This window comes from Odocoileus virginianus, chromosome 12, assembly GCF_023699985.2.
Source record: "Odocoileus virginianus isolate 20LAN1187 ecotype Illinois chromosome 12, Ovbor_1.2, whole genome shotgun sequence".
Lineage (NCBI taxonomy): Eukaryota > Metazoa > Chordata > Mammalia > Artiodactyla > Cervidae > Odocoileus > Odocoileus virginianus.
The window spans coordinates 57,129,345-57,144,407 of record NC_069685.1 but is presented as its reverse complement, the minus strand read 5'-3'; the positions used below and the strand labels follow the sequence as shown (position 1 = coordinate 57,144,407).

Genomic DNA, 15,063 nt, shown 5'->3' with positions numbered 1-15,063 from the left:
GAGTGTGTGGTTTGGCCTCCCAGGGAGCAGGGCAGGAAGTGCTTCAGGTCTAGGGGGGCAGGGTGGGAGGGTGGGGGGGATGGGGGTGTTTGGTTTGACCTTGTGGCGAGGTGCAGGAGGAGCCCAGCAGCGTGAGGGAAAAGACAAGGTTACAGCCACTACCCTCCAGCAAGGCCAGGAAGAGGGGGGAGTGGGCAGCCCAGAGACCCCACGGGGACGCGGCGTGGGAGAGACTTTCCACGGGGTGCCTTTGGGACTGCTGTTTTCTGAAGCATTAAAATGTAATACCTAGTAAAGAACCGGAGGAACAAAATGTGAATGCTTTCACACCTAAAGGTAAAATCACTGCAGGAAATGAAAAGAAGAAGGAAAATACCCAAACACACCAGCCACATCAAAGCCCACCCCACCACCCCCCACCTATCCTCCATGTCCAGAGTGAACCTGCGACAGCAAAGTCATCCCGGCCTGTCTCCAGCTCACACCACCAGCTGGCTCCCATTTCCCACAGAGGAAAAGCCAAAGTCCTCGACACAGCTTCAGGGCCCTTCAGGACTGGCCCCATTTCATCTCTGACCTCCTCCCCCGCCGCACACCCCCTGCTGCCTCTGGAGCCGCACTGGACTCCTCGCACAAACCACGCCTGCTCCTGCCTCAGGGCCTTTGCGCAAGCTGTTCCCCCTGTCTACAGTGCTCTCAGCAACCGCCCTCCCCCCATGCAGTTCTCTGCATAGCTTGCTTCTTAACCTCCTTCAATCCTTGCTCAAACATTATATTCTCAGTGAGGCCTTTTCTGACCTCTTCATTTTCAAGTATATCCCTCCCACTACTCCCTACACCCCTTCCTCTCTTTATTTTTCCTTGGTAGTCACTACTACTCTCTATCACATACTAGTATTTATTTATTTTGTTTATTGTTTGTCTCTCTCTAGAAATGTGAGCTTCAAGAGGGCAGAGATTGTCTATTTTGTTCATGGCTGGATCTCCAGGGCCCCCAAAGTGTCCTTGGCATACGGTAGTTGCTCAATATTAATAGAAGGATTAACTAATTAAAAAAACAGACCAGCATAGGCTATAGAGAAGGTAAAAAGAGGGACTTCCCTGGTTGGTCCAGTGGTTAAGGCATCACCTTCCAATGCAGGGGATGTGGGTTCGATCTCTGGCTGGGGAACTAAGATCCCACAGGCCATGGGACAGCCAGGCTTGCATGGGGCAACTACTGAGCCCAAACCCTCTTGCTCTGGAGCCCATGCACTGCAACTAGAGAGAAGCCTGTGAGCTACAAGGAAAGATCCCCCCTGCTACAGCAGAAGGAGCACTTGCAGATCAATAAGAAAGCAGGCAAGAGCCCTAGAGAAGGAGAAGCAAAAGAAACAAACAAGTGATTGGTAAAAGAAGCAATCACGGGTGGCCAGTAAACAGGAAGAAGTTCTCAGGCTAAGAATCAGAGGTTTGAAAACGCCAGCAGCATCTCAATGACAGCATCTTACCGGTCTGATAGGGATGTGCTCAAGGCGGCGGGGGTAAGCCCCTCTCCCACTGCTAGGGGGTGGGTTTGAAATGCAGGCAGTTTGATATCTGCCCCCCTGTTGGCCTTTGTTGCCAGCCCCACTGCACAGGGTGCAAAGACTGAGGCCCAGAGAGGGCAATGGGCTCCACTAGGGTCACACAGTGAGAGGAGCCAGGGAAGTTGGCCCCAAACTCAGCTACTGCGGGTCCCCCAACCTCCAAACACCTTGTGACCCTGGTCTGAAACTTGGAGTGGGCAGCCAGGGGGCCACCCTGATACCGTGACCAACTGGGATTTTTGAATCAGAGTCCTAATTGTGTGACCTTGAGCAAGTGCCAGGCTTTCAGAGCCTCAGTTTCCTCATCTGAGAAGTGGGGATAATAGGACCTACCACCGTTTCTGTGCACAGCAAGAGAGGCGATGCATGTAAAAGCCGTGAGACAGAGCCTGGGACATTGTGAGCGCTCAGTAAATGGAAACAGGCCTGCAGCTGTTCCCCCTCCCTCTCCCCTCCACCACGTGGGCTGGAAACTCTTAGTCTGCCCCACAGCTGTGTTCCAAAGTGCTGGACGCTGCCCTCTCAGGAGACAGGGCGGATCTTCCCCACCCCTGTGTCTCCGTCCCCCAGGCATCAGCTGCCAGCTGGCTTCCCGCCTCATCACAGGAGGGAGTGGAAAAAAACCCCAGCCAGGGGGACACTGTAGTCCCGCTGGCTGTGTGACCTGGAGACAAGTCAGTGCCACTCTCTGGACTTCCGTCCTGAGCTGGGGACGGGAGGTAAGAAGGATGACAAAGAATGAGGTCTGAGTTCACCCCTCCTTTGTGCACCGATCATGTGTGGTGACTTTAAATACATTTGCACACCCATCAGTTCTGATAAGCCAGCATACGAGGACTGGGGTGATTTTAGCTCCATTTGACAGATGGGGAAACTGAGGCCAGGGAGGAGAAGCTATGCACCTCTCTCTGCAGGGGAGAAGAAGGGTGGAGAAAAGGGAACAGAGAAGGAGAGAGCTGCTGAGAAGGAAAGAAAAAGGCAGGAGAGAACGAGCAAGAGACAGACAGAGACAGGGAGACACAGTCACAGAGACAGACTGAAAGAGAGGCTAAGACTGAGAAAGCTGTAATAGGAGAGTCCCAGACACACTGCTGTGTCTTCAATTGTGTCTGGCCCTGAAACTCACACATCGGAGTCCTATTCTTGTTATTCAGTTGCTAAGTCATGTCTGACTCTTGTGACCCCGTGGACTGTAACACGCTAGGTTCCTCTGTCCCTGAGATCTCCCAGGCAAGAATACTGGAGTGGGTTGCCATTTCCTCCTCCAGGGGATCTTCCTGACCCAGGGATCGAACCTGCATCTCCTGCATTGGCAGGTGGATTCTCTACCACTGAGCCATCAGGGAAGTCCCTGCTGGAGTCCTAACCCCTCTCCCTCTCCAAACTCACAGACACTTGGAGACAGGGTCTTTGCAGAGGTGATCAAGTTATGAACGAGGTCATTGGAGCGGGCTCTAATCAATAAGCCTGGTGTTCTCATAAAGAGGAAATTTGGACACAGGGATACAGAGGACAGATGATGTGAAGACAGGGGGAAGGTGCCTGTCTGTAAGCCAAGGCCTCACAGGAAACCCACCCTGCCAACACCTTGATCTCTGGCTTCCAGCCTCTAGAACTGAGACAATGCATTTCTGTTGTTTGGGCCTCCCCAGTCTGTGGCACATTGCTATGGCAGCCCAGGCACACCGAATGACTTAAACACAGAAGCAGAGTGACTGTGGGAAGGTCCATGAAGGGCTCTGGGTGTTCTGGAGGCCAGGGAAAAGGTGGGGGGCCTGGTTCTTCAGAGACACTGTCCCTTGCCCCTCATGGGCTTCACCGAGACCTCAGTTGCCTGGGCAATGGGAAGCTTCACTCTGGAGGAACTAAGGTCTGCCATCCCCATGCTTCCTTCCTCCCATGCCCTCCCTCAGCAGCAGACTCCACGTGTCCTGGGCCCACCCCCCTACTCTGAACCAGGGCTATTTTTGAAAAATGTGTTTGGTCACAACCTGAGACATGCAGGACCCTAGTTCCCCTGCCAGGGATCATACCTGTGTCCCCTGCATTGGAAGGCACAGTCCAAACCAGTAGACTGCTGGGGGAGCCCCTGAGTCAGGGGTATTTTTAGCTGATGTTCCTTGGCTATGCACCTCCTCCGCAGGGTCAGCCCTGACTACTCCCAAGCACACCACCCTGTCCCATCACCTCCCTAGTGCTTCCCTGTCCTTCCAACAACTGCGTTCAAGTACTCATTTGCAGGCTGTATGTCCAGCAGTTTGGACCCAATTTATCAGGCTCTGTGAACATGCACCCGCATGTTTAGAGAATTGATACCGAGCAATAAAAACTGAGCAACCCTCAGCTTGCCCTGAAACCGCCGTTTTCAAAAATTTCATCAGTGACTGAGAAATTCATTTCACCTGGCGACCCATGAAACGCATGTAGAAATCATGCAAAAGCTTCCTGGAGCAATTCTTACTGCGTATGACACATGCCAATATCTTCTGTTCTGTTCTCTTCATTTGATTCTATTCAGCTCTATTCCATCCCATTCTCAGAAAATTTTGGTTACAACCTTCTGACTTCATCATCCACTAGTGGGTTTCAGTGATACAGCCCTGGAGAGAAGGTTCTCGAATTCTTGCTGCAAAGGCACCTGGGACTTTTCTGCTTCTGACCCCTCCCACATCTATTCTAACTTGTTTTCTACTCTTGTCATCCTAGGGCCCTCCAGCCCGGCCAGAGCCAGGTTGTGATCTGCAAGGAGCCGCATGAATACCCGTTTGTGATTCCCAGATGGGTGAGTCCCTTCTGCAATGTTTCCCCAAAATGCTCTCCCAAACCTCCTCTGGTCTCCTCCCTGTGGGCACTGGGATGCTGGAGAGGAATGATCTGGAGGGGAAGGGGGAGAGGAAGAGAGGGCTAGGCGGGCAGGTGGCAGCTGCTGTAGTCCTTCCGGTGGAAAATCACAGCTCCCCTGCCCCCTATACCAACCGTCCTCTGGGATAGCATTAGTAGTCCTGGCTGCCACCGAAGGACCATCTCAATATAAGCTCTATGATCAGGCACACAACTCCCACTGGACAGATGATGATACTGAGGCTCAGTGAAGGAGAGGGACTTGCCCCAGATCTCATGGCTCAGAAGTGGCTGCCAAGAGGGGATCGGGACTCAAGCAGCCAGACTCTCAAAAGTTCGGAAGCCAGAGAGATTCAGAAAGTGAAAGAAAGTGTTAATCGCTCAATTGTGTCTGACTTTGTGACCCCATTGACTGTAGCCTGCCAGGCTCCTCTGTCCATGGGATTCTCCAGGCAAGAATACTGGAGTGGATAACCATTCCCTTCTCCAGGGGATCTTCCCGACCCAGGGATCGAAACTCGCTCTTCTGCATTTCAGGCAGACTCTTCACCGTCTGAGCCACCAGGAAGCCCAGAAAGATTTTGAAGGGCAGCCTGATTCAGGGCCCCAGGCCTCAGTTTCTGTTGGTGAAAGAGAAGACCTGGATATGGTGATCTCAGAGGTTGCTTCCACATCTGACCTTTGCATGACCACTCTCCTGGGTCATGCCAGAGGGATTGGAGCAGAGTTGACTTTTGGTGCCTGTTCCTGGTTTTGGGCACCACAGCCCACATCCCACCTGCCTTTTTCCCTTCTGGTCTATCTCAAGGTCAAGGTCTCTGCCCCTCCCTCATTCCAACTCTTCCAGGGTCAGGTCCTCTGCTGAGATCAAGTGAATCTGAACTCCCGGGTGGGAAGCTGACACGCTCACTAGGTCCATATCCTGGGGCATGGGTGCCTTAACCCAGGCATTTCCAAAGTTGGTATGATCCAGGTTCCCTTCCTCAGTGAAATCCTGCTGTGAAAACCAGTTCACAAAAGAGAGTCCAAAAAGGGCTGATCTCGTTAAAATGAAAGCAGAGGCTGGCTTCTTGGCCAGCCCCCCTCCTGCCACTAGGCCGTGTTGTCTCAGGGGTCCCTAAAGCCTGGCTTGAAAACCATAGTATTAGCCCCATGTAATGGTGATATTTCAGGTGTGGCCTTTAGGGCCACAGATATTGGACAATATTGGCTTGCTTGAGCCTCCACATGAGATGGGTATGGCCTGGGGCAGGGTATGGAAACCCTTTACAACTCCAAAGACAACACAGCACAGACTCCAGGAATCCCACAGTTCTGAATTTCAATCCCTGCCCTCCACCTGGGTGGCCCTCAGAAGTATCATACCTCTCTCAGCCTCTGCCTCTCCATCTGTAATAGGGACATGATAGAATTGGGCGGTGGGGGATGTGGGTAGTAAATGAGATGGTGCAGAAAAAGAATTTAGTAAATAGCAGACATGGACTATACACCATTATGGCTTCCCAGGTGGCTCAGTGGTAAAGAACCCGCCTGACAGTGCAGGAGATGCAGGTTTGATTCCTGGGACCGGAAGATCCCCTGGAAGAGGAAATGGCAACCCACTCCATTATTCTTGCCGGGAAAATCCCATGGATAGAGGAGCTTGGCGGGCTGCAGTCCATGGGGTCGCAAAGAGTCGGACTTGAGTGAGCGACTGAGCACGCGCGCACACAAAACCAGTGTAGCTGGAGCTATGGCTCCATCACTTGTGAATTGCACGATCTAGGATGTGTTACTAACACTCCCCATGCTGCAAATTGTTCGTTATCTGTAAATTGGGGCTGACGACGCTCGCTCCCTCATAGGGTCCTCATTCCTGGAGATAAACGAGCCTTAAGGTGCTTAGTTAAACTCTTGGCACAAAGTGAATACTTAATAGACGCTAGGTATTACTTATGATTTTTATAATTACTGTAATTCTTTGTTCCTAGCCCTAGTGGGCTGCCACCCCTGCGCCCAGGGCCCGGCTTACCCCGGCGGGATGGAGGCGCGTGCGCTCACGCTGGTGGCGCGCTGGGGCCCGGGCCGGTTGAGGTTGTTCTGCCCCGGGGTGGGCGCGCCGCCGGGGGCGCTCGGGCTCCGCGGGGGCGCGCCAGGGGGCTGCGTGGGCTCGGCGGGGCCGGCGGCGGGCGCGGCCCAGAGCGCGGCGCCGGCGAAGGTGGCGCTGGGGCGCACGGTGAGCGTGCCCGCTGGCCCTCCCGGAGGCGGCTGGGGCGGCGGGGGCGCGGGGGGCGCCTTGCGGCGCTGCGAGGCCAGGATGGCGTTGGAAGCGGCGCGCGTGCTGTTGACCAGCAGGCACTGCTGGCACGAGCAGGGCTGGCCCGAGCTGGCGCCCACGGGCCACGACTGCGATTTGGGGATGGAGCCGACGGTGAGCGGGTAGGCGAGGTCCAGGCGGCGGCGCAGGCGGCGGCGCCGGCGCGTCTGGCGGTTCATCTGCGACATGCTGTTGAAGTAGATGAGGTAGCAGAAGCCGAGCGACGAGAGGTCGAGCCACGGGTGCTGCTTCTCGTAGGCGTTCTGGATGGTGATGCAGATGTCCATGTCGTAGGCCGTCCACGCGCCGCCGTCGTTCTCCCACTCCCACACGATGCCCTTGCCCGGCGCCGACGACGGGTCGTAGAAGTTGCGCCGCACTGGCCGCATGGTGCCTGTGCTCACAAGGGGGGCGGGAGTCAGCGCACCCGAGGGCGGTGAACCTCCGCGGCCGGGCCGGGGCGGGGTCGAGGTCGGGGTGGGGGGTGGTCAGGGCAGGCCAGAGGGGCGGGAGACGACCCCGGGGGGTCAGTATAGGCGCAGGAGCGAGCTTGAAGGTCAGCACAATATGGGTTGGGGCCAGCAGAGCGCAGGGTGGGGGCGGAAGGCAAGGAAGTGGGGTGTCAAGACAGTACGGGGATGCCAGTCAGGAAAGGGAGGAAGGGAGGCAAGCGGCCCCACCTTTCAAGGGTCGACACAGGCACCTAAACAGTGGCCATCACAGGCCTGGGGGGTGGAGGAGGGGGCGGGGAAGAAGGGCGAAGCCGGTGTGGGATCTGTTTAGACCAGGGGGGAGCTGGGAAGCAGAGTCAACGCCTGGGGTGAGGGTAGGGATCAACAGAGGCCACCTCCGTGCAGACACCAGTGGCCCTTTTTTCCTTCATCCGTCCACTCATTCAGTCATCAGTCCATCCATTCGTTGATTACTTCAAGCACAAATTCATTTATACATTCTTTCATTCCTTTATTCATGTCTTTGTTCACACATTCATGTATTCCTCAGTTCATTGGTTCAATAATCCTTTCATTAGCCCAATCACCCATGCCTGCTGCCATTCATACCTGCATTTATTCTCCCCCGTCAACGTTATCTATGATTTCAGTCATTTCTTCACTTACCACCATCCTGTGTAAAAATGTGCACCACCTCTACATGCCATCTTTCCCCTCTACATACCTTCTTTCCCCTCTCCTTCCCTGCTCGGGTTTTCTCCATCTGGTATACTTTATATTTTACACATCTATCTTGTTTTCTGTTTGTCTCTTCCCACTAGAATGTCACTGCCACAAGGCAAGGACTTGTTTTATTCAAGGCCGTGTCCCCAGTGCCTGCTCACAGTAGGTGCTCACTAGATAGTTGCTGAATATATGAATGAATTCATTTAGTTCAGACATTGATTCATTCGGGACTCGGTTATTTTAGTCAGTCATGCCTTTTGCTATCCTTGCATTGATCCATTCCTTCATCCACTTATTCATTCCTTTTTTCCATACATCTGTTTATTTGTTCCTTCTTTCAACAAACACACTACCTGTCTGCCCTGCAGAGAGCTCCACGCTGAGAGGTCATTTCAAATGAATATAACCATATAATAACCTCAGCCAGGTGGGTATTCATGCCCCCATTTTAAAAAAAGAGGCCCTGAAGTTTGGCTCCCAACCTTTGCTCCATGTTTCCCAGTTCTAGATGCTTCTGAGAGCAAGGCTCCATGGATGCTGGGTTAAGCAGAGATGAACGTCCAGGCTGCAGGACTTCTCAGTGCCTTTAGCCTGCTCTGTGCCTTGCGGCCAGTGTGGAGAGATTCTTTTGCAAGGTTCACGTGACACAGTGGCAGGAAGGCTGCACCCTTGACTGCTCCTCAATTGTGGGCAAATCCCTTCAGTCTCACTAAGTCTTGGGGGCCTCATCTTGAAAATGAAGGTGATACTAATCCATAAGCCACCCCTCCCCTCTCAAACCAGGCTGTTGGGAGGATTCAGTGAGAAGAGTCACAGAGCACAAGGTCTGAGTGGGGCCCCAGGGCTGGGAGGCAGGCAGACCTCACTTCAAATCCCAACTGCCTAACTTTCCAGCTCTGTGTCTGTGGTCAGGTGATGCAATCACTCTGAACCTCAGTTTTCTCATCTCTAAAATGGGCACAAGCAGACCTTACTTATGATGGTCTTAAAATAATCCATCAAGACAAATACTGTCTGTACTCTGATGATTCCAATATCCTCTCTCCTGAAAGCCAGACTTGTGTCTCCAGCAGCTCCCTCAGCAGCTTCCCATACAGGTTCAACAGGTTTCTCAAACTCAGCTCGGCCATAGCACAGCTGTGATCTTCCTATCCCTAACCCCAAACCCGTTCCTCCTGAAATCTTCCTTGTTGCAGTTATGCAACTTCATCTTTCAAGCTGCTCAAGCCCCAAACCCCCAATCCTTGGACCCACCCCTGACTTCTCATGTCACACCCCATGTCCAACCTATTAGTAAAATCCTGTCATCTCCGTCTTCAAATACATCCCACACCTGACCACTTCCCCCTCTCCCCAGCACACCAAATCTATCTGGTGTAAGTCACTCTGTCCCTCCTGTCTGGACCACGGCAGGAGACTCATGACTGTTCTCCACTTCTGTCCTTGCCTTCTGTAGGGTCTGTTCCCTCTACCACAGCCAGAGGCATCTCATTCAAGTCAGATCACATCTTTGGCTCAAAACTTTCCCACGGTTCCCTGCTTACTTGGAGTCAAAGTCGAAGTCCTGGCCATGATCTGCAAAGCACGGCATGGTCTATAAAGCTCCTGCAAGGCCCCACGGGCCTACAGAGTGCCCCCTCACTCACTCCCAGGTGCTGCTGCTCAATGACCCAAATCAGCGTCCACCCTCAGGGCCTTTGCATATACTGTCCCCTCCACCTGGAATATGACCTCGCCACTTCCACACATTCTCACAGTTTCCTCCCTCCTTGCTTTTAGGTCTCTGTTGGAGCATCCGCTCTTTGGAAAGACCACCCTGCAATTGCGCTCCCACTGCCATCCTTCTCCCTTTCTCAGGGTCTATCCCTGGCACTCAGGGCTGCCTCGTGATACATTCATCTACAGACTTGCTTTGCTCTCTGTCTCACCCCCAAGGTGAGGGATCCTGCCTGCTTTACTCCCTGCCTCGCGCAGTGCCTGGCACGCAGTGGGTCCTCTCTATCTTGAGGGTGTTTCTACTGTTAACTGGCACAACCCCAGGGCGCCTGGCCCTGGAATCTGCAGCCAGATGGATGAGGGCCCATCATGGCTCATCCCGAGGACCCCTTCCTCCCCGTGCCTTGCTCCGGCTTCTCTCTTCTGGCTCAGACTATGCCCAACCTTCAGTGGGTCCCTACCCAGGGCTGAAAAGGCTTCTCTGCTCTCTCCTCTGCTTGCATCCCAAGGGCTATGGATGACTCATGGCCCTTGCCAAGCGCCCAGAGAGCTGGGGTAGTGGAGGCAAGTGAGGGGGGCATGGTGGGCATGGGATCCCCAGGCTCCTATAACATCCAGTCAGTTACATGACAATTCCCGCCCTGGGCCTCCTCTTTCTCCTGTCTGCTTTATTATTTTAATTGAGTGTGCGAAAATTGATTTTTTTCCTTGACAATGGGCAGGCCTGTGAGGGGATTAGTTAGAGGGAAAATCCGGGATCCTGCTCTGTCTTTGGTCCTGAGGCCTGGTCTTCCTCTCTCAGAGCCTCAGTTTCCCCATCTGCAAAATGAGAGTTCATGACAGATGATCCTCATGTCTGATGGGGCTCCCAGTAAGGGTTAAGGCGCTGTGTTACTCGGAAGGTGTAACCCCTGGATAGGAAGGGAAGGGAAGGGGTGGGAACTTGCCATATTTAAGCACGTCTGTGCGCCAGGTCTTGAGCTGGGTAGGGCGGGATCAGGGGCAGAAGATGCGGAGTGAAGTGGTTGAGAGAAACAACTCAGATGTCTCACAAGCCATGTGCAAATTCCGGCTCCACATTTAGCCTCAGTGTCATCATCTGTCAAATGGGGGTATTAATACCTACCCCCCAAGGAATTACTGTGGGACAAAATAAGATAATGCATACTATAGGTGCTTGGCAGAGAGCTTGGCTACAGTAAGTCCTTGATGAATGTTAGCTAAGATGCTGTTATTATTATTTACATTACCACATTCACCCTTTCCCACCCCTCAGTCACTTGGTAAACTCCTATTCACCCAACAAAACCCTCTACATGCCCACTTCCTCCAGGAAGTGCTTTTCCATTCTGTTTGTTACAGCTAGCACATGCTGCTTTTTATTGCATGTCTGTCCTTGTGCTGTCAATAAGCTATTTGTTTTTGTTCTTGTTCTTAATCTCTCTCACTGGTTGATGACTTTCAGGAGGGCAAGGATTTGGTCACATCTATGTTTTTGTTCCCAGCACTAGGCACAAGGCACGTCAAAGGACACGTCTGCAACTGAAACAAGCAACCTACTTGGCACAGGTCAGGGCTCAGAGGGAGTGGGAAAGGGGAGGGGCTGGTCTTGATGGAGAGGGAGTGCAGACGTGGAGGGCAGGAGCCAAAGTGCACATGGGGTCCCGGGAAAGGCGGGGACACGGTTCCAAAGGTCGGCGTTGGCCAGCTCTGCAACAAAGGACTCCGGGAGCTCCTCCCAGCCAGGTCAGGACCAGCCAGCCCAGGCATCCCTCTCTCCAGGGCTCTATTTACCAGGTATCGATTTTCCTGCCTGTTTACTGGTAGTTATTAAAGGCTGCGTCCCTGGAGTCCTTTTCAAACGAGATCGGAACCTGGCGAGCTGGAGTAATTAGGGCAGCTGCCGTTCACCCGGCCTGGCCCCGCACCCCGCAGCGCCCAGCGCTGCCTGCCCGTCCGTCTATCTCCCCAGCTCCCCCTGGCCTTGGACCAGGCCGAGGGGCAGGGGGGTGCCAGCTGGTTCCCTGGGGACCCGCCTGGGCCACGATCTTGAGATGTGCAAGGGAGCAACTGCGGAAACACCCTTTCCCCTCCCCAGTGGCCTTGGCCTAGATTTTTGGCCAGAACAATGGGTCTGAGATGAGAGGCTGGAGGTTCTTCAGCCTGGGAGACGGGAAGGGCCTCAGACTAGTGGGCTGGATGCACGGCTGACCTTTCTAACCCACCAGCTATGCTGGGTCCACTCCCCCTTCTCTAGCCTCCTGGGCACCCAGCTGTGCTGGTCACCAGGGTCTGTGTCCCCACAGTGGTGAGGAACCTGTGTCAAGCACGTACTATTTCTGGGCCGGTTTCTGTGTCTGCTTTTGTTCCCCGTCCCCCCACACCCCCTCCTTCGTTTCTCAGGAATGTTTGGTTGAAAAATTCCAATCTTGTTCCAGCTGAACTGAGAGGAAAGGGGCTTTGGCCAAATGTCAGCTGGAGGATTGCAGGAGCTGGGCCCCCGGAGACGGGGTGTGGGGGCGGCTGCGGTCACTGCAGCCAGTGACCAGTTCGTGCCTGGGACAGAGACAACCAAAAAGAGATGGAAACACGGGAGGAAGCAAGAGAGGGAAGGAGAGAGAAGCTGGGAGAAAGATACATGCACGGAGGGCTGAGATCAAAATGGGACGTGCAAAGGTAGACACAGGAGAGTCGGGGGCAAAGAGACATAAAGAAACAGCATCCTGAAGCCTAGAGGCAGAGGCAGTCATGGACAGTCAGGGAGAACCAGAAAGCCAGGCCAAGAGACAGGGAGGAGCAGAGAGGGGAGGCAGTGGGGGTAGCCAGCAGCTACGGCCGTAACGATAAAGCTAATGTCGACTGAGTCCCCACTGTGTGCCAGAGGATGAGTTCAACACCTTCCTTGCACTAACTCATTTTATCCCCATGTGGTTCCTTCCAGGGAAGAACTAGAATTGTTCCTGTTTTACAGAACACAACTGAGATCCCAGAGAAGTGAAATCTTGGGAGACTTGGGGAATGACGCCTTATTCATGGAGTAAAGAAAAAGCCAGGCTAGACTGGTTCTAAGGCTGGCTTAACTCAGCCAACTGCGAGTCCAGTTTAGGACAGCTCCAGCGATGGGAATCACTACCTGTTTGTGCTCCGTTGTTTCGCCATTGTGAGAGGCTTCTGCCTGGAGAACGTGGTCCTGATCTGAGCCCCCTGCCTGAAGGTGGGGTGTGTGGGTGTCAGCCCCTAGATTTTGGCTTTAAGAAAAAGCTGACTCCATAGAGACTGGGCCGGGGTGGGGGAGAGGGTCTAAGCCCTCCTGTCTGTCCCTCTAGCCTCCAAAGGGTTCTACCCTGGGCTGGGCCAGTCCCAAGGCCCAGCAATGAGCCCCTCCCTCTGGGGGTGGCTTCCCGGAGGGAAGTGACCTCAGTTTAGGGGCACCCAGACCCTGACGGGAAGAGGGGGCCTGTGGGAGGCAGTCATGGGACATCCTGTCAGGTGGGGGGGGAGTCCCACTGCCGCCTGAGGTCTATGACGGAGCAGGGGGTGGGGGGCAGCGGGTTAAGCATGAGTTCAACACCCAGTGGATGCTGGGCCTGATGAGATAGTTCACTGAATCCTCCACCAACCCAGAAGTCACCATAGTAACATTCACACTCGGAGAACACACTTTTGTGGCTAGGCTCATAACTCATTTAATCCTCACAGTGGCCCTATGAGGTCGGGATATTACCATCCCAGTTAATTTTATTTATTTACAAAAAAAGTTTGTTTTGGCCGAGCCCCACGGCTTGCAGGATCTTAGTTCCCTGACCAGGGATTGAACACGGGCTAATGAAAGTCGCAAGTCCTAACCACTGGACCACCAGGAAATTCACCATCCCATTTTAGAGGTGAGGAAACAGAGGCACAGAAAGGCTTAGGAACCCCTGAGGTCATCTGCAAGGAGATCCAGTCGGAACCCACCCCGGGTTGCTCGACTCCAGCTGTCCCCTTCACTGCCCTACTCTTACTGGCCCATGTTCCAGGGGAGGGGACTGAGGCATGGAAGTTTACACAGCAAGTAAGGGACACAGCTGACGTTCAGACCCAAGCTGTTATACAGCCTTCTGGAATAGCAGCCGTCTCCCTGTTGTCTCGACTGATTATCTGAGTGGCTGGCCAACTCCCTGACATCGACAGCGAGAGCCATCCTGGTTTATTGAATGCCAGCTATTGTGCTAAGAGCTGATGCATACCGATCACCCCTTGAAAGAGCCTGAGAGGTTTTGTGCACCGTAGTTAGCCCCATTTGGCAGATGGGGAAACTAAGGCTCTTTGGGAAGGTGTGGAGGTCCACCCGGGGATGGTGGCTAAGCTGGGATTTGAACTGCAGTCTGTGGCACCGGGGCGGCTCCCCCTCCCTCCCTGTGATCAATATTCCCGCCGTGTTCTGTTTGCCTCCAAACTCTCCCAGGGGACTCGTCAGCTGAGCCGCGGCCCATTAGCGGTTTCTGCACGTTTGAAGCTGGCCCAGTCTCCCTGAGCTCTGTGGCAGGGGAAGGGAGGGGGTCTCCAGCCCTGCCTGGAGGAGGCTGAGAGCTGTGGCACATTTGGAGAGGCTACCACCCTTAAACTGGTTTCAAAAAGCCCTTCCTCCGGAGGCTGCCGGCAGCTGCAAGCTGGCTGTGCCCACTTTATGAGCTGTGTGTGTGGCTTCCCGGTCATATGGCTTCTAACACTCAGGTTCAGGACCCCCCGGCATAGCAGCAGCAGCTGAGAGAGGGAAATGATGGGGTAGGAAAGAGAGGAAGCAGAGAGTCATCTATCTCCTGGAGCGCTCAGTGCTGTGGGGCCACTGCCCTGACCCTTCCACGCCTCTACTTTCTCATCTGTGAAATTGACATCTTCCTCCTTATCCTGACTGTAAACACTCACAGAAGACCTACTATGTGCCAGGTACTGTGCTAAGTGTTTTACATGTTAATGCTTAATCCATATAACACTCTACAGAACAGGTACCACTATTATCATTGCCTTGCACAAATGCCAAACAGAGAGGTGAAGTGATTTACCCCAAATCACACATGTAAGCTATTAAGCTGGGATTCATCCCGGCCAGATTTGAACTTCTCCTCACTTCCATCGCCACCAGTCTGGTCCAAACCACCATGACTGCTTGCCTAGCTGACTGCAGCAGCCTCTGTCGTGTCCCAGTCTGCACCCTTCACACCCTGTAAGGCATACTCTTGCCCAAGGCAGCCAGAGGATCTTTCACAAACTCAAGTCTGACCACATTACTCCTGATCTACACCCATCAGTAGCTCCCTAGTGCCCTTCAGAATGAATCAGTCTAAGTGCGTTAGCTCATCTTCGAAGCCCAGCTGTCTACACAGCCTCACACCCTAACAGCACCAAACTTATAATCATTTCCTGAACACAACATACACAGCTCTGCCTCTGTGTATTTGCCTGTGCTGTTACCTCTGTCTGG

At 53.7% G+C, this 15,063-nt stretch overlaps 1 protein-coding gene and 1 long non-coding RNA gene across 2 annotated transcripts in view; one reads left to right on the top strand and one right to left on the bottom strand.

The window, feature by feature from the left end:
* Positions 1 to 15,063, bottom strand: part of DTX1 (deltex E3 ubiquitin ligase 1) — a 38,854-nt gene that overhangs the window by 12,737 nt on the left and 11,054 nt on the right. The window contains exon 3 of the mRNA XM_070475332.1: positions 6,421 to 7,099. Within this exon, the coding sequence (XP_070331433.1) occupies positions 6,421 to 7,099 (679 nt within the window). The remainder of the gene's footprint in view (positions 1 to 6,420; positions 7,100 to 15,063) is intronic.
* Positions 4,237 to 13,118, top strand: LOC139037796 (uncharacterized). Its single transcript, XR_011490706.1, has 3 exons — positions 4,237 to 4,350; positions 11,105 to 11,168; positions 12,541 to 13,118. It is a non-coding gene; the product is annotated as an uncharacterized lncRNA (long non-coding RNA).